This window comes from Gambusia affinis, linkage group LG22, assembly GCF_019740435.1.
Source record: "Gambusia affinis linkage group LG22, SWU_Gaff_1.0, whole genome shotgun sequence".
In the NCBI taxonomy this organism is placed as follows: Eukaryota; Metazoa; Chordata; class Actinopteri; order Cyprinodontiformes; family Poeciliidae; genus Gambusia; species Gambusia affinis.
The window spans coordinates 21,443,269-21,471,267 of record NC_057889.1 but is presented as its reverse complement, the minus strand read 5'-3'; the positions used below and the strand labels follow the sequence as shown (position 1 = coordinate 21,471,267).

At 42.4% G+C, this 27,999-nt stretch overlaps 3 protein-coding genes across 7 annotated transcripts in view; all 3 read left to right on the top strand.

Moving 5' to 3' along the window:
* The window catches only part of fynb (FYN proto-oncogene, Src family tyrosine kinase b), a 69,542-nt gene extending 52,869 nt beyond the window's left edge, over positions 1 to 16,673 (top strand). For 2 of the 3 annotated variants that reach the window (XM_044105653.1, XM_044105652.1), the window contains 9 exons: positions 3,862 to 3,960; positions 4,203 to 4,306; positions 4,432 to 4,581; positions 8,019 to 8,183; positions 10,358 to 10,537; positions 12,216 to 12,292; positions 12,471 to 12,624; positions 13,611 to 13,742; positions 15,051 to 16,673. In XM_044105653.1, the coding sequence (XP_043961588.1) occupies positions 3,862 to 3,960; positions 4,203 to 4,306; positions 4,432 to 4,581; positions 8,019 to 8,183; positions 10,358 to 10,537; positions 12,216 to 12,292; positions 12,471 to 12,624; positions 13,611 to 13,742; positions 15,051 to 15,259 (1,270 nt within the window). In that variant the 3' untranslated portion in view covers positions 15,260 to 16,673. Of the gene's footprint in view, positions 1 to 3,861; positions 3,961 to 4,202; positions 4,307 to 4,431; positions 4,582 to 8,018; positions 8,184 to 8,466; positions 8,623 to 10,357; positions 10,538 to 12,215; positions 12,293 to 12,470; positions 12,625 to 13,610; positions 13,743 to 15,050 lie in introns of all 3 variants that reach the window. The other variant, XM_044105654.1, reaches the window with a different exon arrangement.
* Positions 16,674 to 18,139: 1,466 nt separating this feature from the next.
* Positions 18,140 to 20,576, top strand: LOC122824831 (probable G-protein coupled receptor 139). Its single transcript, XM_044105651.1, has 3 exons — positions 18,140 to 18,207; positions 18,490 to 18,595; positions 19,371 to 20,576. Exons 2-3 carry the CDS (start codon positions 18,517 to 18,519, stop codon positions 20,378 to 20,380), a joined length of 1,089 nt encoding a protein of 362 aa, XP_043961586.1. The 5' UTR covers positions 18,140 to 18,207; positions 18,490 to 18,516; the 3' UTR covers positions 20,381 to 20,576.
* Positions 20,577 to 21,209: 633 nt separating this feature from the next.
* traf3ip2a (TRAF3 interacting protein 2a) lies at positions 21,210 to 26,785 on the top strand. Of its 3 annotated transcripts, none has more exons than XM_044105647.1 (10): positions 21,210 to 21,410; positions 21,852 to 21,882; positions 21,998 to 22,459; positions 23,266 to 23,362; positions 23,458 to 23,642; positions 23,716 to 23,804; positions 23,882 to 23,950; positions 24,031 to 24,135; positions 24,274 to 24,348; positions 25,359 to 26,785. In XM_044105647.1, exons 2-10 carry the CDS (start codon positions 21,867 to 21,869, stop codon positions 25,503 to 25,505), a joined length of 1,245 nt encoding a protein of 414 aa, XP_043961582.1. In that variant the 5' UTR covers positions 21,210 to 21,410; positions 21,852 to 21,866; the 3' UTR covers positions 25,506 to 26,785. The 3 variants fall into 3 exon arrangements, with proteins under 3 accessions (XP_043961582.1, XP_043961583.1, XP_043961584.1); XM_044105648.1 differs by having other exon boundaries at positions 21,849 to 21,882; XM_044105649.1 differs by lacking the exon at positions 21,852 to 21,882 and having other exon boundaries at positions 21,214 to 21,410; positions 22,090 to 22,459.
* Positions 26,786 to 27,999: the final 1,214 nt, after the last annotated feature.

Sequence of the window (27,999 nt, the reverse complement as noted above, 5' to 3'; positions counted from 1 at the left end):
AATCCAAAACAGCACTGGCTCCGGCTTCACTGAATCCACTGGCGATTTTTATGAGGCTAAACTGACAGCCTGCACACCCTTTATGACAACGTGGAGTAAACAAAGTTTATTCTGGGCCTGCAGAGGGTGGAGCAGAGGAGAGTGCTGCAGGCTTCCATCTGAACGCCAGCAGGAAGTGCCCAGTTACACCCACAGGGATGTTGGCTCATCTTCCTTCCAGTCGAGTGTGTGTGCGTGAGTTTCAGAGTGGATGCACCATCATCCCCCTGCTGTTTCAGTCCGGGAACGCTTTTCACTCCAGCAGGCTGAGTCGGAGCGTGTCTCTCTGTCTGCGCAGCACTCTGCAGCAGTGCAGTGACATTTGAGGAGGCAGGGGGAAGTTTCAGGGGCAACGTTGTCACCCTGCTCTCCTTTCTGTTCCGCTCAGAGCGCTGAGGCACAGTCAAACCTCTGCTGCAGTTACTGTAAAAAAAAAAAAAAAAATGGCACGTCTATATCAAGTTTATTGTACTTAGCTAAAACGAACGAAATGATGAAAATTGAGATAACTTTTTAGTTAGCTGAAATAAATAAATAAATAATGTTAATTGATGGTAAAAAACAGTAAGTATCTGGACCTATGTCTTGCTTTATGAAACTAACAACAACAGACATACTGAAATAATACATAGTATAGGCTCCGTTTTTTGTGTTTATGAATCTATTTATTTCTCCCACACACATAAGCAGTTCACTTCAAATTGTGGCTGTAATGTAGGCATATCGTATCGTTTACCATTTATCGTGATAAATTTCTTAGCAACATAAGAATCTAGATTTACCGTTGTCACTATAAGTTCCAGCTGAAATGAAGATATGATTCAATGCAGTTACTTTCTGCAGTTTAGTGATACAAATTACATTTCTTTATGTGACTGGTGACCTACAGAAGTGCATTACAAATGTTCTTGTTTTTCAAGAGGAGCATTTGTGCTGCGGCGCTGGGATTGCTGTGTTAGTGATACAGTTACCTACAAGAGAACTAAAGAATAGTTCTTACCGTCACTATTATTATCACAATAATACCACAAAACATTGTGATAAAACTTTAACTCCATATCACCCACCCCTACTGTGATGTGACAACATTCTCGGGATTGAATACTTTTGCTAATATTTCTGCTGTATCCGTGTGTTTATCTCCTGAGCTGGCACACACTGAATAATAAATGTGAGTCCAGCAGCCTGCTGAAAACTTCACACTTTCCTTCTGACCGCCTCACCACTTCAGCCTTTAGCTCTGCAAGGTCACCACACCCTGTTAGCATCCTGTCCCAGCCCAGCCGCCGTCTTTCACATTCCTACAGGCCTCAGTCCCAGCTGCCCCCCCACATACACACTGCTCCCCCCAGCCAACCTCAGCCGGGACAGGAAAACTTGCTCTTCCTCCTCCTCTCTGTCATTCCTCATCCTCCTCTTCCTCAGCAGGAGCCAGACAGAGCTGCATCTTTTGCTCCGTCTCCCCTCCACCCACTCTCTACCCAAATGCCGGGCTTCGTCCAGCTGCCCTCCATTGCCACCTGCTGGACAGTTGTGGTACAACAGCAACAAAAAAAAAAGAAAAAAGTTAGAACTCCTCTGTTCCAGGCTGTGAGAGCTGGTAGAAAGGACCCACCCGTTGTGTGAGGAAGTGAGACAGAGCCGCAGACGTGTTGATGTGTGGTTGTGTTGTGTGCTGACATCCTTTAGGAAGCAGACCTGCGCCCCTGGAGGGGATGAGGCGTTCGCTGTGTTCAGCTCTCAGCCTGCCTGTTGAAGCAAAAGCATCTGAGCTGTTTGCTGCTCAGCCGGAACTGCGCTGGTCCGACTGACTGCTGTGGACAAACACAGCGGTGCTGTGACGGCCTGCCCCAGTCTGCAGCCCTGAGGTCTGCAGACGCAGCAGGAGGCTGCTGCTTCACTGCTGCTGTTGTTTTCTGTTTGTGGTCCTGCAGAGATGGTTGAAGGGGAAAGAGCTCCACTCTGCTCCACCTGCTCAGGTTGCCCCACATCCTGCACTGTCTGGAGAGCAATCAGAGTTTAGGTGTTTCTGCAGTCTAGACCAGATGGGGGAAAAGTAGAGAAAACTCTTTCATATCCCATCATCTAACTGGATCCATATGTCTTTTCTTTTTTGCTTCTATCCAACTTCCCTCTATCTTACTTTCTCTCTGATGTTCTTCCTTCTTTCCTCCTCTTCATTTTTCTTTGTACCCTTCTGTCTTTTGTTCCCTCATTCCTTCTGTTATTATCTATCCCTTCTTTTTTGAACCATTATTTTCTTCCTTGTCTCCTTAATTTCTTTCTCTCATTGTTTCCTACTTTCGTTTATTCTTACCTCCTTGTATCCTTTCATCTTTATGCCCTCTATCTCCTTGAAACAGCTCATGCAGTAGTCCATACAACAAAACAAAACAGAAAAGTGTCCCTGAAATAAAACTGTTAGAGGGTAAACTCAAAGTTTCTCCGGTGTGTCCCGATCGAGCCTTTCATCACCTCTCACACCACGAATCAAGCATGAGGACGAACCCACTGAATCCGCGTACAGTTACAGAGAATATATGGAAAATAATATATAGGAGTGGAGAAAGACAAAGGAACATGATGAGACAGACATATGATGACAGAAAAGAAACTGAGGAATGGAAAGTGATTTGCTCAAAGTGATCAGCAGCAACAGAAAACTGAAAACAGAAAGGCCTGAACCAAAACTCATTGATGAAAGAAGTAATAATAATAATAATAATAATAAAATAAAAAATCAAACTAAATGACAAATATAGTAAGTCTCTAATGACGATAATGAACACAAAACTGAACGGCATACGGAAAGACCTTAATGTTAATAATGATCGAAAAGGAAACACAAAACCAAATCACAGACAGCCCTGGACAGTTTTATATCCAGTGTAAATATCTCTATGTCATAATGGATGTGTGACTGACATGTCTGGAATGTTGAGTCTGGAGTTATTACTGAGAAATGAAGATGGTTTGTGCACTTTAGCTTGGTTCTGGAGGAGAGCCAGCAGTTCTCTCTGAGCTCATTACTGTCTGCACAGGAACACATCAGGTGGACATTATTCCAGAGAAAAGTGGAGCAGCTTATTGTTTAGCCGCTCTGGATGAAGCAAACCCTGTAAATGCTTCTGTTGGAGCCTGACCTGACCTGACTCATCCTGAGATGAAGACGGAGATGCACATTATTCAAATGTGTTTTCCTCTTTTAGAACTGGAGGAAGTTCTGAGCAACATGATTGGCATGAAGACCTGTCTGACAGAGACGTGCAGCACAAGGAAGCAGTGTTTTAAAATCTGAGCCAGAGATACTAAAACACAGCCGTGTTGTTCTGGGAAGATGTTCCTCCGTCGGCTGAGACTCCTTCCTGCTTTTACCCTGTTGATGCAACATCCTCAGAGAGTGTCTGAGCGTCAGTCAACCTCCTTCACATGGTGTTTTATTTTTATCACCCAGCCCCGTGTTTTCTGCTAAAACATCTATCAGTGTAATAACTTATGCAGATTTCAGACGACATTTGCATCTTTGTTTTGTTTTAAGCCAAAAGGAGCTTCAAGATCAACAGCACCATGGTTTATACTTGGAGTTCTCCAGTATAGACCGAAGACTAAATATTAGGAAATAAGGAGGAAGTAGGACTTTAAGAACAACACAAGAGAAGGACTGAGAGGATGGAATGTAACAATATAATAATTTCTGACAGAGTTTTGTAAGAAAGTCATGCTAGGTCAGATGGAAATCTGACTTATACACATGTTGAATCTTTGTTGCTTCATTTTGCATTACAAACTGACCAATGACAATGACGTCTGTGTGTTTTTCAGTGAGGGGGACTGGTGGGACGCGCGCTCGCTGACCACCGGGGGCAGCGGTTACATCCCCAGTAACTATGTGGCTCCAGTAGACTCCATCCAAGCTGAAGAGTAAGTTCTGGTCTCTAATGGTTTTAATGGGAGGCTGTAACAGAATGGAGTGGGACTGGTTTGAGTCAGTTAGGGTAGCCTGCACTGTGAGCCCACTCAGACAGGTGTTAGATTAGGCTCCACCCACCTTATCAATCTGCCAATCATTGAATCAGGGTTTATTAGTCGAGAACTTTATACAATCAAAGGAATGAATTAAAGAAAAGTTATCCAGACCGTTTGAGCCGACTGTTTTCTTGCAGCTGGTACTTTGGTAAACTGGGTCGCAAGGATGCAGAGAGACAGCTGCTGTCCACCGGCAATCCTCGGGGCACCTATCTGATCCGAGAGAGCGAAACCACAAAGGGTAAAGCGAGCCCACACACACACACACACACACACGCACACGCACACACACGCACACACTCAGAGACACACAAGGACACACACTGAGCCTCTCCTCCCTCCTAACCCCCGCTGTGTGTCCCCCAGGGGCCTTCTCCCTGTCCATACGGGACTGGGATGATGTGAAAGGAGATCACGTCAAGCACTATAAGATTCGTAAGCTGGACAGCGGAGGATATTACATCACCACCAGGGCTCAGTTTGAAACGCTGCAGCAGCTGGTTCAGCACTACTCAGGTAAAACAGAGAGCGTTTCTTCCATGTTTACAGTTTATTAGGAAAATGTTCAGTGTACAGGAAATGTCTGATGTATTCAGCGCAGTATGACACGTTATGACCTGCAGATTAAAACTGTCTCTCTTTGGGTTTTTAGTAATAGAACCAGTAATTGTTCCACTGGTTATTTTCAACCACTGAATAAATAAACTCAGTAACACTTTATTTGACAGAGTGCGACCTGACACTGTCATGAACATGAAGGAGTATTTATGACTGATGTCATAAAGTGTCATTTGGTAAATAATGACACTTTTAATACAAAGTTGGCACGTTTAATGGACTTTCAGTGCAACTTTTAGAGCAACTTTGCATTAAAAGTTGTTTTCTACTATTTGCAGTACTTCCCACCCTTTTTCCTTTCTCCTGTGATTCCAGCATTTTGTTGATTGAAATGTTTTACTTCTATTTTCTGTTATTGCAGGATATTATTTTGTGCTTGCAGCATTTTTCTGTTGCATCTGTTTTTGGTGTTTGCGTGTTCTGGAGTTGGCATCATGCATGTTTCTGCAGTTCGTTTGGACCCGTCAGCCTCCGTAAAGTAACCCAGATTATTGCTGTTAATTTTTGACTGTAACTTCACAAACCGCTCCATGTCAGCTTGTTCTTCTTCTTTGACAGTATTCACTGTGGTTTGCATTGCAGTAGACTATAAAGGTTCTCCTGCTCCAGAGCTGCTCAGAGATGGGAGTATTAAGATCCTCACAGCGATCGGACCTTCACTGCTTTAGTCTTCATTCATCCTCTAACTTTTCACTCTGCTCCGTTCCTATATGTCCATCCAGCTGGAGTCACTGATGTGACTGTATGTCTTGAGCTGCTTACCGTCTCCCGTCCCGCCCACTGGCTCCCCCTGATGGGGGAAAAGCAAAAGGGCGATTCTTTGTGACTCGCTCTAGTTGGCACGTTGGCTCATCGACCCGTACGGTCAACCCCATCGATTCTCTAACCATCCTTCTGCATCGTATCGACTTTAGGTAACCTCTGGATCCACATCAGACGAAGTTATGATCTTAATTCTTTTCAGGGCTTCTGCTTGTTTGGCGTCTTGCTGTTTATTTGCTTTTCTTCTGTGACGGTCACATACAGACACCGTTCTCTAAACCTCTCAGAACCAATGACATACTTGTTGTTTGGCTTATGTAGTAAAAATTTAAGTAAATAAAACCAAATGCTCAAAATACTCATGTGGAAAACTATCAGGCTTGGCATGTTTCAAACATTTTCTGTGATTTAGGATCAGAACTGTGTCTGCAGCAGATCTGATGGAAGAACGGTTTATTTTCGGTGTGCAGCAGTTGTTTGTAGTGTAGGACTTTGGGTAGGCCCGTCTTTCTGCCAGTCCACATCAAACCAGGTCCATTTATCAATATGTCTTAATCCTGGTAGTTAAGGAAGAGTTTGTTCAGTTGAGATGCCTTTAAAAACTGAAGTAGCTTTTACATTTTTCACCAATTCACATCATCTTCAAATCAGATGCCAGCTTCAGCATCATCAACCTCCTGTATAGAGAGTTGTGTTTTTCTTTTTGTTTGTTTTTTGTTTTGTTTTTTTTAAGGTCTGACACTGTCCACTGGACATGTAGATAAGTAATAAACATTCGCTGTGGGTTTTACTTGTTTTCTTTCATTACCTTTAAACTTCTATGATTCTTTTGGACTTTTTCCACTGTGTTGAGTGACTCTTGTTTTATCAGAGTTCAGAGCTAATCTCAGATTGATCTCTCCCTGGGCTGTGTTTTCACACTCGCTGCGTAGCAACCCGCCTCTCATTGACGGGTTTTACGAGCGGAGTGAACGCAGCGGCGTATCGATGTATCGATCCCTGCGTGGAGCTGAGGTGGCCCAGATGGGCTCTGATGGTCCGGTCCACAGCATTAATCCTCCCACAGGAGACATCCAGCCCTTTATCTTGTCTTTACTGCTGTGTGCAAACACCTGAGGGCCTTATTATAGGCGAGGGGTCAGGGCGGGGGCGTCCTCCTCTACATATCAGCATGAAAGGACCGGTGGAAACTCTGCTCCAATCCACTGCTTTAATCAATGCCGAGCAAACAGCAGAGCTCTGTGGAGTTTTGGTTCCATGATCCGGGCGGCGTGGTGTCGTCAGCTGATGTGAGGTCAGTGGGATGGAAACAGCTGCTAATGCTTCATGTTTGACCCAGACCAGGACGCAATGTTCCACTGGCAACAAAGAGCAGGAAAGACCATAAAATGCATATGAGGCTGAGAGCCGATATGAGAGAGGAAGACGCTACATGAGCAGAACGTTAAAAGTTTAAACGTCTAAAAATGTCAGATCAAATGTATTTTCAGGGATTAAATTAAATGATTAAACAATCCTGAGTTAATTTTAAAAAGAAATCCTGTTTGATACATTCATCATTTTTATAACAACTGAATGTATTATAGTTACTAGGCCTGTCACAATAAACAATAAATCAGCTAATACCATGATAAATAGAAAAAAATTACTACATTTAAAACGCAATATATAATTATAATTCATTTTATAAAGTGTCTGTTTTATTAGTTAATTCTGTTGGGGGGTTTTTGTTTATTTATTTTTGGATAAATAAAGGAAGTAAACAAACAGTGGAAGACATTTAACAATTCCAATGTTAAATGCTAGATGCTCATTACAATTTAAAGTTTATTGATCTTTGAGAATGTGTCTTACATCATTATGCCATAACCATTAAATAATTTGAAAATTCTATGGAAACAACAATATTATCATTTATTGCAATAATTTCTGGGATAATTTATCATCCAGCAAAATTTGTTATCCTGACAGGCCTAATAGTTACTTGATTGTGATATAAAATGGAAAATACATAATAATAATAATTTAGGGTGTCTTAGTTTATGTTGGGAAGTGAAGCCAAGAAGCCTCATGAAAACGACCTAGTCAAAGTCTGGAGTCAGATAAGAACTGTTGTGTAAAGCAGGTTATTCAAAGCAGTCCAATGTAACGTACTGGCTGTTGGGTGGCTGGTGTTGGGCTTATTGGGCCGTTACGTTTTCACATAGAATCAGGTTGGTTTGGAAAGATTTCCTTCCTGAAATCTCCTTTTTGTGTTTCCTCAGATCATCTGTGTTTGATATTGATATTAGTTTGGTGATCTGAACTGATCCACAGCTTCTGCTCCTGTTGAATTGTGAAATAAATTCTTCTTCTTGGTTCATCTTTGTCCTGTTTGTTTCTCTGACCTGGATATTTTTTTCCCATGTTCCTTCAACAGAAACCTTTTTATCTCTGTCCTGCTGCGTGATTTTGTTTCCCCCCTCTGCCTCCATGTCTTCTGTATCCTCGGTCCTCTCCGCCCGGCCGGAGTCTTTGCTAACTCTCTGCACATGTCTCCCTCTGCTCCTCGCTGCTGCTGCGTGGCGCTGCAGACCGCGCTGCAGGCCTCTGCTGTCGCTTGGTGGTTCCCTGCCACAAGGGGATGCCCCGCCTCGCCGACCTGTCGGTGAAAACCAAAGATGTGTGGGAGATCCCACGGGAGTCGCTGCAGCTCATCAAGCGCCTGGGGAACGGGCAGTTTGGGGAGGTCTGGATGGGTACGGACCCAGCCGTCTCTGGAGGTCACACCGGGGGAGCGCGGGGATGGGAGCAGAGACTCCAGACACACCTGGAAAGCCAAAGAGGAGAATAATGAATAATGTGGAAGCTGAGAGAATCATGAAGCAAAGATTCTAAATCACAAAGAGTGTGTCAGGAGACTCTGCTTCCCGCACCAACATGGCCTCCCTCTGTGTGTGCCTCCATGCATGCTCCTCTCCCCGTAGTTAACCCTTGTGCCTTGCCTCCCTTCCCCACCCCCCCCACCCCCCAACCATGTAGAGAGTGCGGATGGTTTGTGCTTTAATTTAACGGGCGTGTGCATGAACTACATCCCCGACACTGTGGGCTTGAGCCACGATGCCTGGGAGATCAGCAGAGACGCCCTGAACCTGGAGGAGCAGCTGGGGACGGGATGCTTTGCTGAAGTGTTCTACGGTAAGAAAACCTGAAAGAAATCCAAAGAAGACCTGGGCTTCCCCTTTTCACACGTTCCTCAGAAAGTCTCTGATGAGACAGACGGAGGCTTTAAGCTGTTCTGGAATATTCCATACAGGGTTTCAGCTCCTTGATTCAACCAGCAAATCTGTTCCTCAACTTCTACACATCCAAATATGAGCTGAACTGTTTTCTTTCTCCTTATTGGGGGGAGCTAATTAGATCTAGTATAGACAAGTTTTATGTGATTCACCATCACAGAGCAGGCCTCCCCTCTCTCACACTCTCTAGTCTCCTAAAGACCCAGACTTTTTTTTTTTCCACCATTTCTCTTTACCAAACTATTCTATTGTAGCTAAATAACACACATTGAAGTTGGTGGTTATGTCAATCAAAATGCAAAGAAATGTTCAATGGCTGTGAATAGTTTTTCAGGGGACTGCAGATGTTTGATTGTCGACACTCCCAGCAGGACAGGCGGTGAGCTCCACCCAGCTGCTCCGCTAACAGCAGCTAACTGTGATTACTGAACTCTCTCCAGACTCAGTTAGTCAGTTCATGCCTCACTAACATCCCCAGTCCAGTGTGTATGTTTGACTCAGAGTGAGATCAGAGGAGAAAGTCTGTGAGTTCCTCCAGTCTGGAACAAATCTGGTTTTCTGTTTCATTTTTAGGCCAAATTAAATGAGAAGTAAATTTAATTATGGATTTTAAGCAAAAAGAGAATTTTTCAAATTTATGACGATGTTTTCATTAGTTGACTGAAACGTTCAGGTTCACACAGCGCCGTGACTGTGGATCAACATTAAACATTAAACAGTCCAAAACCCATCTGAGTAGCAGGCTGCAGTCACTCAGCAGGAAAATGCCACCCAGACCTGTTTTTGTTTGTTGTTGTTGGGTTTTTTTGCCTCTATAAAAACCTGATCTGACTTTTTCATGGTAATCTGAACAGCCCAACTCCCTTATTTTAACCTCCCAAAAAAAGCTGATCTGTCCCATTTTCATACATAGAACTAATTCAGTTAGTCAGAATGATCATGTTGCATTCTGCCATTGATGAGAGACATGCATCATAATTTTGCACCAGAAGAAAACAGATGCAGGAAATCTGGCCTTAAACGAAGGATAAAAATTCTAATTATGGAAACTCTGAAATCATCTCACCACAATCCCAACACACCCGATTCTGGATAAACATCTGAACATATCTTTACAGAGGTTGTGCTTTCTTTTTATTAGCTTCTTATGATGATACAATCAGCTCCCATTGCTCATTAACTTTAACACTGATCCACAGACGACTCCATCCGTTATCACAGAGTGCTGCCGTGTGACATGAACAGCCAAGCAAAAACGAAAGAAGAATGAATAAATCATATCATAAAATAAGAATTGAGCATTAAGACCTGCTGACTGAGCATATCTGTAAACATTTGGACCAGGAAAAGTCTGGAATGATGATTTAGAAACCATGTAGGAACCGCAGCTCAAAGTAAAGGCTCAGTTTTCTGTGTTCACGTCATCAGAAAGCAACGTAAATCACATCATCTCCGATCTCACTCTGTATTGCATGACATTTCAAAGAAAGCCCTCCCGACTCCCCCCATGTGCATGCCTGCCTCCCGTCGACTCTGCCTATGTTCCTGACGCAGTGTGAATGGCAGCAGATGCTCCTGCTGTTCTGACGCTGGCATGCGTGTGCGTGTGTGTGTGTGTGTGTGCATGTGAGCAGGAACGTGGAACGGCACCACCAAAGTGGCGGTGAAGACGCTGAAGCCCGGCACCATGTCGCCCGAGTCGTTCCTGGAGGAGGCTCAGATCATGAAGAAGCTCCGCCACGACAAGCTGGTGCAGCTGTACGCCGTGGTGTCTGAGGAGCCCATCTACATCGTTACCGAGTACATGAGCAAAGGTACTGCCTCATGGGAAAGCTTGGTTGTCATGGAGATGCGCTGGGGAGGATCAGATGGTTTGCAAGAGTAGATATCAGTTAAATGGAACTACCTGGTTTCTGGTTTTGTTTTTATGAGATCTGATTTTTACAGATGAAATAATGAATGTTCAACCTTTTTAGTTGATCCGGATGTTCATACTTTTTATTCCATCTGTAGATTAATCATCGATGAAGGCGCTAATCATAAACATCAGTTCCGTTTACGCTAAAGCGCTACACCAACACAGCGCTAACTGATTCTAAAGCGCTAAGTTCAATTTAAATTACACCTGTCCTTGAAAGACTACAACCCTTGAGCAACAAGGCTTGATGTTCACTAATGTAGTTATTGTATTTATGGTTTTATCTTGCGCTCTGCTATTTTTGTTTTATTTCCTTCTGGTCTGTTTCTCGTTTGAAATAAAATCATTGGAGAAAAAGAGTGAGAACATGAGGAGAGAAAACAGAACTGCTGCTGTCTTCACCCTCTTCAAAATAAGAGGATATATAAAATTGTTTAACTACTTAAGATTCAATAACCAAAACTTCCACAAAGTTGTCGAGCTTTTTTCAACCTAAAGTTTACAAAGCAGCCAAGCAAGTTGCCGCGTTGGAATTTATTCCGAAAATTAATTTCGAGGTGCTGAATGTTTCCAAGGTCAGCAAAATCCCTGGACAAAACATTAGCTCTGCTTTTATTTGAAGTTGCTCACCACTGGTCAGCACAGTGTAGAATACTGCTGCGCTGCATAACGGCCCAGTTAACTAACTTTCTCTCTGTGCAGTTCACCAGAAAATAGAGCTATTATAAAAAAAAATTGTATAGATGTTACATTAACTTTTATTAATAATGCTTGAGTGTGTGTGCTGGATCAAAACAGGAAGAACTCATGTCTGTGTTAAAATCCTCCAAAAACTCAATAGGTTGCTTAGTAGCTTAAAAATTGGCTAAATAAAGCAAGAATAGGGACATTGCATTTTTTTAGACCCTTTTTATGTTTGGATCTAAAAGGATTTTTAGATCCCTTTTCCTACAGGATATCAAACTGCTCTGCAGTTTCTTGTTGAGCAGGTGAAAAAGCAAAACATTCTTTCCATGTCACATTTTTGGCCCTCGTTGCTAAAAATGTGGACCCAACTGGCGTGACCTTTACCCAGACCCGCAGCCTGACGCATCAGCCCAGTGAAAACTCCAGAACAGTGAACCACTGGTTCTTTTCATTTAGTCTGAGCTGCTTCTGCTTCTTTCTGGTTTCTGGTCTGGTGAAACGGACTGCAGATCGTTAAGACCATCAAAGCAGAGCAGTAAATCAGAGAGAGAACGCGGAGCGAGCTGAGGACGTACACGAAGGGAAGCTTTGATGTGCATCATCACCGCGTCTGATCAGCATCCATCTCTGCAGCCTGAAATGCTCGAGTGTCTTTTTAAAACAAGCTGAAGCTCTGTGAACTTTCTGAATGAAGTCTTTGTGAAGCCTGTTTGTCCCTCTGAGCCGTCGCTGCTTTCGATGACCTGAAGCAGACAGTTCCAACCCCACAGGCTCAGTCGGCCGTCAGATTTGTTAGATGCAGGTTGTGGAGGCTGAACAGCAAGTTTGGGTTAAGGTTACAGGAAACGGGGAAACCTTTTTCAGCTGCATGTGTTTGTGGGCTGCAGGCAGCCTGCTGGACTTCTTAAAGGACGGAGAGGGACGAGCGCTGAAGCTGCCCAACCTGGTGGACATGGCAGCACAGGTGTGTATCGACCTCAATGCTCATATTTCTACATGTACGTTTAATCGTAAAATCAGTAGTGGTTTCTGATTGATCAAACTCATGCAGATAACCCTGTTGCTTTAGCACCTCTTTCCACCATGGTGTTTTCTCTTCCACTCAACTTTCCAATGCATTTTTTTCCCCCTCTGTTCTTCAGGTGGCTGCAGGCATGGCCTACATCGAGAGGATGAACTACATCCACAGAGACCTGCGCTCAGCTAACATCCTGGTGGGAGACAACCTGGTGTGTAAGATCGCCGACTTCGGCCTGGCCCGGCTAATCGAGGACAACGAGTACACGGCCCGGCAAGGTGGGGTTTCCTTCCCCACCCCGCTCACGCTTTCACACACACACACACACACACACGCACACACACACACACACACACTACAGCAACCTGACTGTGTGCAGGAAATCCACTTGGAGAGATAAACACACAGCACACCCACTGCAGATCTCAGTAGTTCCTCACAGCTCCACAGAACCAGAACCTCCTCCCTACCTCAGTTCTGAAGGCCGTCCGCCTGCAGATCAGGGAGTGAACATATTTTACAAGCCTTTTAGTGGGATGAACTTTTTTAGCTTTAGTCATCAGGTCTTTCTCCTGAATGCTGTTAGAATCAGGGAGAAAAACAAGCGGTGGTAAAAACAGAGGTTTACTGCTGCCAGTATAAAGTACATCCAGACCTGTTTCTGGAAACACAAGATATAACAGATGAAGTCATTTTACTGAACACATGTTCTTCATCCTGAAGACTCCCACCTACAACACGGCTGGGATTCAGCCCACATGTTGGACATGTTGGACAGAAACGTAAAGGGGTAGTATTCTGTAAAAGCTATTTTTTTGAGTTTTACATCATGTCATCGTGTTCTTCTCTCATCAAAATCATACCTGGAGTGTTGCTTTGATCCTTTAATGCATGTTTGAGGAATCCTTCAATCTCCATGGCAACGATTCAGCTCTGCAAAACACCTAGTTTAAACCCAGCGCCGCCTTTGAGAACGAGGCTCCTTCTCATAGCTGCAGTTTCCAAGCTTCAGAGCTTCTGTTTCACAGAGCAGCTCTTCTGCTCTGCTCTCCTGCAGACGGGACTTCTCCTGCTTTTGCTTCAGTAATGACTTTCTTACTTCCCTACAGGTCAGATTTGTGGAGTTGTCCAGCAACAATTGTGTCAGCTGCTCATATCGGAGCATGTTGGTTGAAGGGATGGAAGATAATTCTGTGTAAAAACGACAGATTTACTTTTAATGTTGAGTTTTATATGATCTGTTGGGTTTTTGTTTTGTTTTCAGGAGCAAAGTTTCCCATCAAGTGGACGGCCCCGGAGGCGGCGTTGTACGGTCGCTTCACCATCAAGTCAGACGTTTGGTCGTTCGGCATCCTGCTGACGGAACTGGTGACAAAGGGCCGCGTGCCGTACCCAGGTGAGAACCCTCAGCCTGCCGCGGCGCCTTCACTGATCCGTGGTGATGAAGGACAAGCCTGTCCTGTTCAGAACACAGAGCTGTTACTAAAGCACATACTGATCCATCTGGCCCTTCCTGCTCTTTACGGGAGTAAAAGCTTCCTTTCAGCCTGGCTAACCTTTGTCTCGGTGCCAGAGGAAGACGGGGAGATAACGGCTAATTGCCGCCGTTGGCCTCTAGACGACCTCATGTCCTACAGAGAGGAGGAGATGGCACAGTCTGTCCTGAGGTTGGCTGAGTGTCAATCAAGCTGGGAGCTGGAAGGATTGAGTACTGTGTCAGATATCTGTATCGGTATCGGAAGTGGGCCTGGGGGTTCTGGGAGGTCTTTGGGAGGGGGCAGGGGTTGTCTGACTGACTGTTCCACAGGCTGAGGTGATGAAGGTTAGCACACACAGCTACTGGCTCATTAAGAGGCTCTGATGACCCGTGATGAAACATCCAGCCATCATTCAGTAGAACCCGACTCGCCCTGCAGGTCCGGTTCTACTGGGAGCACACAGGGTTCTACACGTTCATCCAACTCAATTATTATTGTGTCCAGTCGGAAAAAAACAAGAACAATCTAAATCTAAACACACACCTTCAGTGAAGATAGAATTTATTATTTATTTTCCATTGGCTGTTGTATTTCCACTGACTGAACAAAGTGAAGTTGTTTTTATGTTTCACCAAACTAGTGAAGCTGTCAGTGTATGTCAGTGTGCTGTGCTGGTGCAGTTATAAAGTAAATGAAATTGAGTACATTTATGTCTGTTTAAAAAACGAAACATTTTCAGTCAGTACAGCTGTTTTCCTGTGTTGTATCGGTATCGGCCGATACTAAACCGCAGATATCTGTATCGGTATCGGGCGAAACTAAACTAAGCCGATACCTCAGATATCGGTATCGGCTGAAACTAAACCTCAGATATCGGTATCGGCCGATACGAAACCTCAGATATCTGTATCGGCTGATACTAAACCTCAGATATCTGTACCAGTATCGGAAGTGAAACAGTGGACCAGTTCATCTCTAGTTTTGCAGAGGAACGCTGAGTTCTGCAACCCCACAGGTTCATATTCCCTCATGTTGCTCCTCTGAATATCTGATATGCAGGATTCAGTGAGTGTCCGTGTGTTTTACTGCTGACTGGGTGTTTGCTCACACAGTCGGGTTGCCCATGCGACCTGATAACGGCCTGTTTGATTGGCCTTAACGTGTCCGCTATGGATCAGCTCCGGAGCCTGTGTCTGGCCTCACTCTGCTCTCGTTTGGCTCCCCAGGCATGAACAACCGTGAGGTTCTGGAGCAGGTGGAGCGGGGCTACCGGATGCCGTGCCCCCAGGACTGCCCCAGCTCGCTGCATGAGCTCATGCTGCAGTGCTGGAAGAAGGACGCCGAGGAGAGGCCCACCTTCGAGTACCTGCAGGCCTTCTTGGAGGACTACTTCACAGCCACCGAGCCACAGTACCAGCCTGGGGATAACCTCTGAACACCCGCCGCCCCCACCCAAAATAAGAAAAAAAACATCCTGCTGTCCCCACGTCCTCCCCCTCCGACCCTGCGGTTCATCAGGGCTCAGGTGGAACTGCTGCTGGGGGCGGGGCTGACCCCAGAAGTGCTGTATTTAAATAAGAAAACCCAACAGACTGTGGAGCAGCCAGGCTTCTAGTTCCAGGGATTTGTTTAGCTTCCTCCATTCAACTCGAACCTCTCAGATTTTCCTTCCTGCAAAAAAACAAACAAAAAAAAAAATCCCTCTGACTCCCCGGGTGTCTGAACCCAGCAGATGAAGGCTCACAAACTGAACTGGGATGTGGGAGGTGAGGGGTTGGGTAGAGGGGAGCGCTCATGCAAAGAAATAACCTGTATTCTCTGTAAATAAGAAAAGCTTGTTTTAGTTTGTCTGCCTCTGTTCCAGATTTTATTTTCTCCTGCACAAAAATAATTATGAAAAGAAAAACAGCAGGGAGAGGAGCACCGAGCAGCGCATGATCAGGCAGAGGCTCCAGTGTTATTTTTTAAGATTAAATCTGATGCCTCAATCTGTTTTTTTTTTTTTTTTTTTTTTTTTTCTGTCTGGAAAAAAAAAATCCTCCTGTAAATCATGGCTTCACTACAGAAGAAGATTTAGGGCCACTTAAAAAAAAAAAAATAAATAAAAAATTATGACCTTTTTTAGATTAAAGTGGAATTTCTGAAGAAAAATGTCAGAATTTGAGGTTAAAGTCATACTTTCTTGAGTGGGCCTAATCTTTGTGCTTCATCCCTATTTGTATTTAGATTTTTTTCTATTGTTTTGTACAAGCTTCTACAAGAAGCTCTGTGCTCCTTAATGATGGATTATGTTTCTACCAATCACATTCCTTCCTCACAGCTGCTTCTTCTCTTTCTGCACTTTGGACCATGTGTGAGCAAAGAGGAATCTGCACATGTTCTTCTTATTTAAGTGGGGGTTTTTTCTTCTTCTTCTTTTGGTGCAGCTTGGAGATGGTTCCCATCTTCTCCAGCTGCTGAGCCCAAACCAGTTCACCTGCTCTGTTCCTTCTTTCTGCTCTCCTTTCAGCTCTGTACCAACTCTTTGTTCCAGGTGGTTCTTTACAGACGTGGTTGTAATGTCGAGTCGGGAAAACTCGGGGACCAATTCAGGTAACATGTGGAGAAGTCTGAATGTGGAGCCAGTAGAAATGAGGATTCAGCTCAGAGACGCTGAATATTCCTCTCCTTTAGTCTTCAGTTGTACAGCTGAATGAATTGTAAGTGTGGCTAACCTCACTCTGTATCTGACATTTCCATTTTTTAGCATTTCTTGTTTTGTTAATTCAGTGATATTTTTTTTTCTTTTCTTTTCTTTTTTCTTTTGGCGTTTGAAATTCAGAAAAGACAAATAAACATTTTACACTCTTTCTGAGTCTCATTTCTGACTGGAATTACATTTGAAACTACATCTGTACACGTATTGAATAAAAACGAAATGATTTCAGATGAAACTGGACTAAATTTAATCAAATTTGTTACAGTAAGGATGACCAAAATAATTTGGCTTTGCTAAATGACCAGACAGAGAATAGCTTCAGAGAATCTTCTTAAACTTTCTTTAAATTAAAAACTGGCTTTCTTTTCTGATCAGTCTGCAGTCTTTTCCCCTCACACACATTTTCTCTTCCCTCAAATGACTCCATATTTGCAAAAGTTGGGAGAAAACAGCTGTTCAATAATTACTAAATACATTTTTGGAAAATGCTATTTTTTGTTGATTGTTATATACATACTCACCATGTAATACTTTAACCTTTTCTAATTCTGCAGCTAAAATTTAATCAGAGTATGATTAAATTAAAACTACTATAACTACGAAAAACTAAACAATATTCAATAACTAACACTAAAAATAACTAAAACTAAGATAATTAGACAAGCAAAAAGTCACAATGAAATAAAACTAAACCATAATAAAAACCCCAAAACTATTCTAACCCTAAACCCAAACCTCAAACACCCTGGAATCACAGCAATTCCTCATCATCACCCTTAAAAGGACTTTACTGTATTTTCCAATTAGTAAAATAAAATCCTTCATTTAAAAGACAAGTGTCATCAAGCATTCAGGCAAGCAGGCGTTTTAACTCTTTAAGGGTCATAAAAACCGCTCATGCAATGGTTTGAGAACATCATTCATGTGAAATAACAACCTGCTCTCACTTATCTACAAGCAGGATATTTTCCATGTGTGTGAAGGGTCAGAATGGCAACCCTGTTACCCAGGTTTTGTTGCAGAACTCCTTGGGTTTGGCTTTCTACCAGTTTTGTTTCTTGTCAAAACAAAATCCAAGTTATTTGAAAATAATATTGATGATTTAGCAGAAATCTCCAAGCTTGTGTGTTGAAGCTGTAGGAGTCATAAAAGAAATTTTCCCTGCTTTGCCGCTCGCCAGGCATGCTGGTTCCCTCCTGCACTGTTTGACAGCCTGTTGACCGGCACCGTCTTTACACCTTGTTCTAGTATCTATTCCAAAGTGATTGGTGATTTTTTTTTATGGGTTGTTTTTTTTTTCAAAAATCATTTTTGGTAAAAAATAAAAAATATATATTTAGGCTGTTATTTTAAGAACAGCCTAAACATATTTAGGCTGTTCCCTCTGTATCCTGGGAAAAATATGGCTAGCTCACCAGAATCTCTGGATCCACCAGACTCACAGGATCAAATAAAACCTCCACCATTCTGTCTCTTTTCCTCCAACGGTCATCAGCATCAGTTGAGGATCAGTTTGAGAACATTCTCCTCCATTCACCTATAAAGAGAATGAATCCCTCCTTCTTCCGTCTGTTAGATCCCTCCTTCTGTTCAGCAAAGCCTCGTCCATATGGAGCCATAATCAGCCTGGCTGTACCTGTGGACAAAACTCTTTTCTGGCAGGAGCACCGCCTGACATCCAACAGGTTTGACTGATTTAAAACAATTAGAGATTAAAAAGTAGGAATGTTGTTTTCGGTTGATCAGCCAGCTTTGGTTAAGGTGACTTAGAACTAAAGTGGAAGTTGACAATAATGGTGTTGTTTGACTATTTTTCTACTGTTCTTGTGTAACAAAGCCAGGTGATCAAATTCCCAGGTAGAGCAACCAAAAATTTCTGCTGAGGAAATTTAATCCACTGCATGAATTTAAAATGGTCAGTAATAGGACAGTATGTGGTTAATTTACTCTTATTGGCTTTATTGCAGGTATTACATGTATGAAGTGGATGAATCATGGAGGGAGCCAGCGTCTCTGTGTTTGTCACCGTGCAGAAAATCTACTACCCGTTGCTTTGCATCGTGGGTATTCCAGGTTTGTCGTCATTTATGAGAGCCTATAGATTTATTCCACACAGAGCGGTGTGTTTCAGATGTTTACTTCTCTCTAATCTGATGATCAGGGCTTATAGATAATAAAACTCAAACTTCAGTTCCACAGAAAATGTGATTATTCCATAATGATTTAAGTAGTCTTGTTGTAAGAAAAGTATTGCATCATAATAAGATGAAGAATAATTCAAATGGGGAATAAATATAATGTCATCCCATTGACTTACATGTCAATAATATGTAAGTCAGTTGCTAATTGTGTCATGATGGCCCTTTAATCGTTAAACTGATTGTTAAGGGATTTATAGTTGTTAAAATTCAAACTGAAATTTGAGTTTCGACAGTGACAGTGAAGGGTTTTTTTATTATGTAATATTCTATTTTATTCTTTTATCATTTGTTCGTTGGAAGTTGGAATTTGGGGATTTTCATTAACTGCAAGTTTTATGATCAGCTAAATAAAACATTTACAAAATAAACACTTGAAGTATATGAATTACTGCCAGCTTATAGCTTACATTATGTTACTCTCTACATTTATAACTATTTACAAGGTTATTACTGTGGAATGTTATAGAGTCAAAACAAGAAATATTAACTGAAAAGAATCCCCTGAAAAACATTTTAAGAATTATTAATTTAAAGTAAAGAACCATCTGCTTTTGAATACAGGGTCAACAGAATTCCAGAAATAAAATAAAGGGCATTGATGAGCTGAGGTAAACAACACGGCTTTTTGGTTTTGTGTTTTCTTCCAGCAAACCTCTTCACATTCTATATGATCTGTTTTCGTAAATGTGGGATGTCCAACACGGCTATCGTTTACCTGAGCTGTCTGGCCATTGTGGACACCTTCTACCTGGTGTGGGTTATACTTCTGGACCTGACTCTGACCTTTTGGACTGTGCAGCCCTTCTGGCACTCTGACCCATGGTGTGGTATCCTTGGATTCCTACAGTATGGCTCCCTCTACAGCTCCTCCTGGATCGTGGTGGTGTTCACCATTGAACGCTACCTTGTCCTCAGAAGCACTGTTTCCAAACAGAATTTTTCTCAAACATGGGACACTAAAATGTTCTGCACAGCTATAGTGCTGCTGTCCCACCTGGTGTCGGTACCAATGGGTTGGATCAACATTGTCACACCTGTAAATCTAACCGTGGACGGAGAGAACATGACACTCCCCCGCTGTCGATATCGCAATCACACCTATTCTACAGTTATAGTCTGGATAGCTACCTTCCTCTCTGGAGGAATCCCCATTGTGCTGGTCATCATCTTCAACTACCTCATTGGGTACCATCTGTGCCGGGCCAGCAACCTCTTCACTAAGGAGGAACGACGCATCATGTATGGAAGGAACACCAGAGGTACACTAAAAAGAACCATTCTCATCCTGGGGACTGTCTCTGTGGCCTTTGTCATGCTTAGTCTTCCTCGCTTTGTCACATACTGCATCCTGAGGACGAGGTACAATGATGAAAGCTTCAACAGGAACGACTACAGCATTCCAATCAACGTAGCCGGAGACGTGGCTAACATGCTCCAGAACCTCAACTCTACCACCAACTTCCTGCTCTACTGCATGGTCAGCCACCGCTTCAGACAGGAGCTGGTACAAGCTATGACCTGCAAGGCAAAGGCCCGTGAGCTGAGTACTCTCCTGAACAACACTACAATGAAGGTTTTCTCTGTTGTAAATCATAAGGGGTCACTATCCAGCAGCCCTGTGACTGTGGTGTTGACCAGTCTGAAACAGACAGGATAGAATAAAACTTAATTCCATTGACTTTTGGCCTTCATAGACTCAATCTCTATGATTCTACCATTAGGATGCCAACATGGATTTTTATCCAGTCCTCCAATCTTGTCCTATGATGCAATAATTTAAAGTAAAATTTCAAACTGTGGCTTAATGCCTTATTCATTTTATTTACAATTCTCAGACCATTTCGGAGGCCCCAGAATAGTATTTTATTCCCACATAATCGGCTGATCCTATATTATAATTATATTTTATTATTAAACTTGACGATAAGATCATAAGAAGTAATGAACCCGATTAGGCCACAACAAAATACTGTATTTTCCACCCTGCTGAAAACAGGCTCACGCTAAAGGCCACATACCTACTTCAAAGACAAGCCAGCACTTAATGTTCCTCAAAATCTCCTTAAGCTTAGATTTCCTAACTCTTCAAAACGGCAGCATGTGTCGCAATAATGTAAATAGTCAGTGAACTTCAGGAAGGCCTTGTGTGTGTTGTTTTCCTGAGGCTGACACACTGACAGGACTAGAATCAGACATTATTCTTATTAAGGTAAACTTGTTTTAAAATTGTTGTTGACGAACTCTAACCTGACTGGCAAGTTTTTTGTTTTTTTTTACCAAAGCAGTTAGTTTATGTCGTGCACTTTTTTTAATCTTACTAATACGATAAAACTTTTATATTTGTAGTAAAGATTAAAGCAAAATAAACTCACTTTGACTGCGCAATGTATCACTGAGAAAGATATATCCAATAAGTTGGTATGGTGTTTTTTTTGTTTGCTTGTTGTTTTTTTCTATTGTTCTTTTCCATTTAAATATCAGGTCAAACCTTTTGACAAACAGTTACACCTGACAGTGCAACTGTAGAAACAACTTGATGGGCAGTACTGGACTTGTTGCCCAATCCCATTTGCATAAATGGGTCACGAGACTGAAAAACTTTACATAAACCAGGAAGAAGGAATGTTTCCTGTTTGCTTCAGAACAGGTCTGCTCAGTAGTTGAGGAATCGGAAGACTGGAGTTAAGGTGGGTAAGATCACGTTTGGCTTTGTTCTTTTTTGTTCTTGTTTTCTAGTCCAAACAAGAATTTGTGAGATTTTCTTCTTCTTTGGGAGACGCACCTGCCTCAGCTTCAAATCAGTATTTCTCACCTTTGTACCAGTTTCTGTGTGATCGCATTACATTCCAGCCAGCCTGAACAGGTAGAGTTGTTGCTTCTCACACTTCAGTGACAAAGATTAATAACCTAGTAAAGGTGCTCCTGGGAAAGGCTTTTCCACGTTCTGTGATATTTTCAGTAGAAGCAGTAGTTTCTGTTTGTTGATCCTGACTCCGGGTAAGCATAAAAACTGTCATGGCAGTTCTTATGCAACTTTCTGTGTTTGTCTCTGTGTTGGGTAGAAAGGTATGATGGGTGTTCTGTTTTGTTAGATTGCTGAAATGTTGTTCTCCTTTCCCCTAAAGTAGCTTCCTGTGAAGAAAATGGACAGTCACAAAGGTAGGCAACACTTTCTTCCTCAGTCTTGTTGTGTCTGAAGAAGATCTGTCTTGTTGATCAGAAAGTAGTTCCCTGTAAACTGAAAACTTGTTTTCCATTTGACTTGTTCTCTTAGGTCCTTGCTCTCATCGGAGCATTCCTGTTGAGACGGATGAGCGGATGACAGTCCCCGATAATGACTTGGCCTCTTTCCCTTCTTGTGACCAGTGTGGCGGACATGAAGAGAGGATCAGGAAAGTTGAGAAGCATGGCTGTGATAGGGAAGTGAGTGGGGTGGGCCCCACTAGGCTCCCTGAGGGACTGTGCCAGTATGAAGGCAGGGCAGCTTCTCAGGCTCGTGCTGACCCTCGCTTCACGCCCCAACATGCGGCTCACCCAGGTCCTCCTGTCAGAGATCACCAGCCGTTTTACGAATGGGACCCCATGAATGGTCAGAGGAAGGGCCTCACAGGCCCTTCAGACTGGGATTTGGGCTGTTCTTTTGAAGAAGCAGAATCCTTAGAGCCTCCGTTACCACTCATGTCAAACATTAACTGGGTTCACCACAATGTGCTACAACACCAAGCACGTATGCCAGGTCAGTGGAACTGCAGTATATTCAACATGATGTCCACTCTAACAGTAAGGGTAAACACAGAGCACTTGTATTTACTGAAGAACCTTTTGTTTACACCTCTTTTCAATCCATTATTATGAATAGTTAACCTTTTAGGTAAGTAAGAAAATTAAGTCTGGGAAAAGGCAACGCATACGGTGCCTTCCAAAGTAACTGGTGTTCTCGATTTACCCATATGTAACTCGATATCGATTATGTTAATTTGATAACGTATGAAACACAAAGGCTCTCAGTGAAGACCCATGTTGAGACAGATTTATATGGTGTGTCGTGTAATTCAGCCACTTCCGCGTTGCTCTAGCAATGAATTCAAGGCTACTGAACATATCTGGTATCAGCTTTCAAAAGTTTCAAAAGTGATAAACAGTTTTGTGTTTCTGTGAAAGGTTCATCTGTTGTGGCTGAAATACACACTGTCTATACAAGTAGGCCTCTCACAATAACAGATTTTTCTGGATAATTATTACGATAAGAAGTTATTATGATAAACAATAATATTGTTCATTTGAAACCATTTTCAAGTAATATAATGTTAATGGCATAATAATGCAACAACTCATTCTAAAAGAACAATAAACTGTAAATTTTAACAAACATTTAACATGGGAACTCTTGTGGAAAGAGAGAGAAAAGGAAAAATTGATCAATTATGCAAATGTAAGTTACTGAGTTTGTTCTAATTTATTATGTGATTAATTGATTTATTGCTTATTGTGACAGTCCTATATACAAGAGGCTCATATTTGTTCTGCCATTCTTCCCTGCAGTCCCTGCTCCAGTACGCAGACAGTATCACCATCCTGCACCTCATCACCAGAAGAATTACTGTCGTTACGATCAGGACCTTCCACTCCACCAACAACAGTTTGTTTTCAGACTTCTACTTATTTAGCAGTGGGGTATATAATACTCTCTGCCCTCTGTCTTCATGGTGGATTTTGTCTTGTATTCCTCTGCAGGAATGCCCCACAGAGCACTCCTCAGCTTAAAGAGGCTCCATATGTTCCTCGAGGTTTAATGCCTCAGTGCGCGCCACCTCCTGTTGATGTGATGCGTGAAGTCAGCGTGGGTTGTTCTGCTGCTGCAGGTGCAGGAGCGGTCACTGGGGAGATCAAGAAGACCATCAGCTTGCCTGAGGAGAGCAGTAAGTTACATCCTTACATAGCATATGTCACACTCTCCTGGTAAAAGGTGTTTCACTCACCTCTCTATTCCAGGGAATGTTTTTATCACATATTCTGTGGACACCGCTAGTGAAATCATTAATTTTGTCGGATTTTTGACCAGCCAGGGTTTCAAACCAGCTGTAAGTCTCCTAACCTTTCCGTCAGAGTTTGAGACAATCCGACGTTTCACACACTGAGCTTGCATGAATCTCCACAGATTGACATCTTTGACAATCCGATCCGAAGAATGGGCATTAATAAATGGATGGATCGCTACCTGAATGATGTGAGTCTGTCTGATGACCTGTCAGTACCTGTGCAAACAGAGTATTTTCGAAAAGCTGACAGAGTGGTGTTGTTTGACAGAAATCAGTGCTCATCATTGTGGTCATCAGCCCCAAGTATAAGGAGGATGTGGAGGGAGGCGGAGACGACGACCACGGCCTCCACACCAAGTACATTCACAACCAGGTCCGTTGGCTGTGCACAGGATCTGATTCCAGTCATGCTGGACAGTGATACTCCTAACAGAAAAACAAGAAATAGATAGCTTAGTTAGCCTGTGTGAAAGTTGTGGTGTACCACGATCTATCCTTTGCTCTTCCACAGATTCAAAATGAGTACATCCAACAAGGCTGTCTAAACTTCAGACTGGTTCCTGTCCTGTTTCCCAATGCAACTAAGGTAAGAACAGACTTTCACAAAAATCTTTGTGTTGTTTCTTCTGACTATTAAACACCTCCTCAGATCAATCCAGCTTTAATACCGGCACAACTCCTGCATGTCAGGAGGAGCCAATGCCCTTCTCAAGTTGTCAGTGTTCAATGTACACCCTGCACATGTTGCCAATTCATTAAAAAACTCAAAGCAAACTATAAGGAGAACACCAATAAGAAATTTTGATTGTCCAATTAACCATGAATACCAAATACCATGGACAGGGAGAACTTACAAATTCTATACACAAACTCCAGGATCTGAACTCTGAAGAGGTAAAGTGCACTGGGCAGATCAACACAGGGAAACACAGGCCAACAGGGAACGCACATACTCTTACCAATTGACAATTTAGAGTGAACAATTGACCCAACAGTCATGTTTATGTATGGACTGTAAGAGCCTTGATGAAATGTGCCAAATAAACTTGACTTGACTGCATGACAACAGTTCTAAAAACTGAGACACCATCCTGACATAGCAGAGAAAACATTACATTTAGTGCCTTTTTTATTTAAACACTGTCGTATATTTTAAAGCAACCTCTGTGCACAGCCTGCATATTCTGATTATAGACACTTTTTACTTAGTATCGATTCACAATGAAAGTCCTCTCAATAATTTTGAAAATCCACACATACTTTCTTTATGGATGTCAGGACTGCAGACGCACTGGACCAGTACCCTCCTCTTCTTCCGTCATTTAATAAAGTGAAGCAAATGTGGTTTTCAAACCACTACCCTGGGGACTCCCACAGCATCACAAAGAATGGAATTGGACTGTAGCTGATAACAGCATGGCTGGTCTGGACCACATGGCGTCTTCATCCTAATTTAGAATGTGTTTGGTTCTTCTTAACGTTTGAGTCATACTGAACAGACGAGCGCTGGGATGAAAAGGGGAATGAGCTATTGGGAGTGTGTAGAGCTGAGATAAAGAGACTTCAAGAGTCTTTTGCTGCTTGTGTTTGTGTTAGGGACACGTGCCCAGCTGGCTCCAGAACACCAGGATCTACCGCTGGCCCAGCGAAACCCAGGACCTGCTGCTGCGTCTGCTCAGGGAGGAGCGCTACATCATCCCGCAGCGGGGCCCTGACATCACCCTCACTGTTCGTCGTTTGTGATGATGAAAAAAATGAACTCGTAGAAAACAAGTTTCCTTCCCAAAAGCCAGACATAGAGAATCAAACAATTCAGATTGAATCTTTGTCGTTTGTTCTTCTGTTTTCATATTTTTGTTGATTTGAGGTGGCTTCACCTCCAGTATTTATTACTCAAGCCATACTCTTAGAACAGATGAAAGCAGGCACAGGAAAATCCAAGAACCTCAGCATTTAAAGTTATTATCATTGATTATTGATATGCTTGGAAATAATTATTTTTTTACCACCAGGGGGCAGCAGACGAACCTAAACGCTCAAATCTGATTAGTTTACAACAATTCTTTGGTAAAACAATTTTTCAGTTAAGAATACATTCAAAGGTATCAGCATTTACAAACAGGTATATTTCTGTGTAATAATTTTTATTTCTTTTGTTTATGAAACATTTGACCGTTCAGGTACAAGGAAGCTCTCTGAGTATAAAGACACCTTTACTGACACTGTAGCAGCGTCGTTAATTTTCAGCTGTTAAATTTCTGAGACTTCTCAGATTATATATGCATGTTTATTATGTCATTATAGACAACATCATTAATAGATTTATCAACTTCATTTTGCACTCTGTCAATGTTTGGGATGATTGACCAGCAGGTGGCAGTATGCATCAATGATAACACTACAACATCTAAGAACCACTTAACTGTTGCGCTGTTTCGCTTTGCCGTTGTGGTAAAATCATGAATGGAAGCTAAATGGTTGGATTTTATTTTGCGGGAGAAGAAAAAATAAACATAAGTGGATTAGTAAAGCATCAGCGTGTTAACGTGTTCTGTAGGCGAGCCACAGCTCACACATCCGGTCCAGATGTTCCACACCAGCGCCCTGATAAGGCTGCATTGTGTGGGGAGCCTGCAACGACCTGGACTTCATCCTCCTGCCCTGCCACTGTGCCCCCACTCACTCAGAAGGCTGTTAAAGCTGCCAGCAATGGATGATTTGCTTACATCTGCTATTGTTCGGTGTGTGTTTGAGAGAGAGAGAAAGAGAGAGGTTTAGGCATAAATGCAGTTACTAAAATGAATGGAAGTCAATACAAAGTCCTCACTTTGTATTGAAGTTTAAGGATGTGTGAACCAGGTTTTTTACATCTTTGTGGGGATCTATTTCTTTGTACATTGTGTGTGTGGATGTATATCCGTGTTTCTGTGTGTGTTATCAGCACCAGGTGTTTTTTATTGTAAGCACAAATGCAGCCAGAACCAATAAATCCAGCCTTTGTTATTGTGTTGCTGGACACCCCACACAGCCTTATCAGACGCAGTCATTTTCCCCATTTTTGAACTGGACCTTGCTTCCATCTTTTCCCACTAACTTGCATATCACAACTTGTATATGTTTGTTTTTAGATTTTTTTTTTTAAACTAAAAGCAAAAATTGATTTTATTCTCATAATAAGCATTTATTCTCAATTTGATTTAGATTTTGATCCTTAGACTGCACCATTCTGGCAGATGAATCTGCAGGGATGTGAACCTTCACTCAGTCTTATGTGCCGTCAAATAAATTTTCTAGTAGGGTTTTCTTTCATTTATCTACATCTATTCTTTCATCAGCTATGACCAACATCCCTGTTCCTGCTGAAGGAAAGTATTCCCAAACCATGACTCCTCCAACATCATGTTTCACTGTGGGAAAGGCAAAACAGTATGTGTGGCAATATTATTGTGCCACACATAGGGTTGTACAAGTAGGTAAGACAGTTCTGAAAAAGACAGATTTGGCTGTTTTGAAATATTTCTGAGGCATAGCAAAATAAAGCACTGTCAGCCAGTTAAATTATAGCAACTATTTTCTGGCTTTATTGAAAGTGTTATTCATCTCAAGATTGCTATGCTATAATAAATAGTCTTATACCAGCCCATCCCTCCCCCAGCTGCTGCTGACAGTGGTGGATAAGGTTGTTTCTGTCATCCATTTATATAACAGAACTAGTTATAAGAAAGCGACTCATGTGTTTTAATGTTTCTGTGTACTGCAAACTGCAGTTAACTTCTCCAAATGTTTTGTTTTGCAAACAGGAAAGAATCCTGCCTAATTGATCAAATTATTTTGGTTTGTTTTATTAAACAGACAATATTATGTCAAATCAACTTTTTCAAGTTTCACATTATTCCCTCAGCAAAAACATAACTGGAGTGTTGCTTTGATTCTTTCATGCATGCTTGAGAAATCCTTTAATCTTCCGTAGCAACCATTCAGCTGTGCAAAATCGTTGCGTGGACCTAGCACCACCTTCAAGGACGAATCTCCTTGAAGCTGCAGTTTCCAAATTTCTGTCTCACAAGGCACCCTTCCTCCCAACTTCCCCACTCAGCTCCTTCAGGCTAGCAGCAACAATTAGCAAACAACTTGTGGAATTGTGCATCTGCTGAGCGTATTATACAAGCTACTTCTCAGTGCGACGCTGGTTAAACATTGTTAAAGTGTCAATAAAGGAGCCATGTTGTGATGCCAT

Coding starts and splice junctions, on each gene's coding strand:
- LOC122824831 (XM_044105651.1), top strand. CDS start 18,517: ATGGAGGGAGCCAGCGTCTCTGTGTTTGTCACCGTGCAGAAAATCTAC. Junction 18,596..19,370: donor TTGCATCGTGGGTATTCCAG/GTTTGTCGTCAT, acceptor GTTTTCTTCCAG/CAAACCTCTTCACATTCTAT.
- traf3ip2a (XM_044105647.1), top strand. Junction 22,460..23,265: donor ACACCAAGCACGTATGCCAG/GTCAGTGGAACT, acceptor TCTTCCCTGCAG/TCCCTGCTCCAGTACGCAGA. Junction 23,363..23,457: donor CTTCCACTCCACCAACAACA/GTTTGTTTTCAG, acceptor ATTCCTCTGCAG/GAATGCCCCACAGAGCACTC.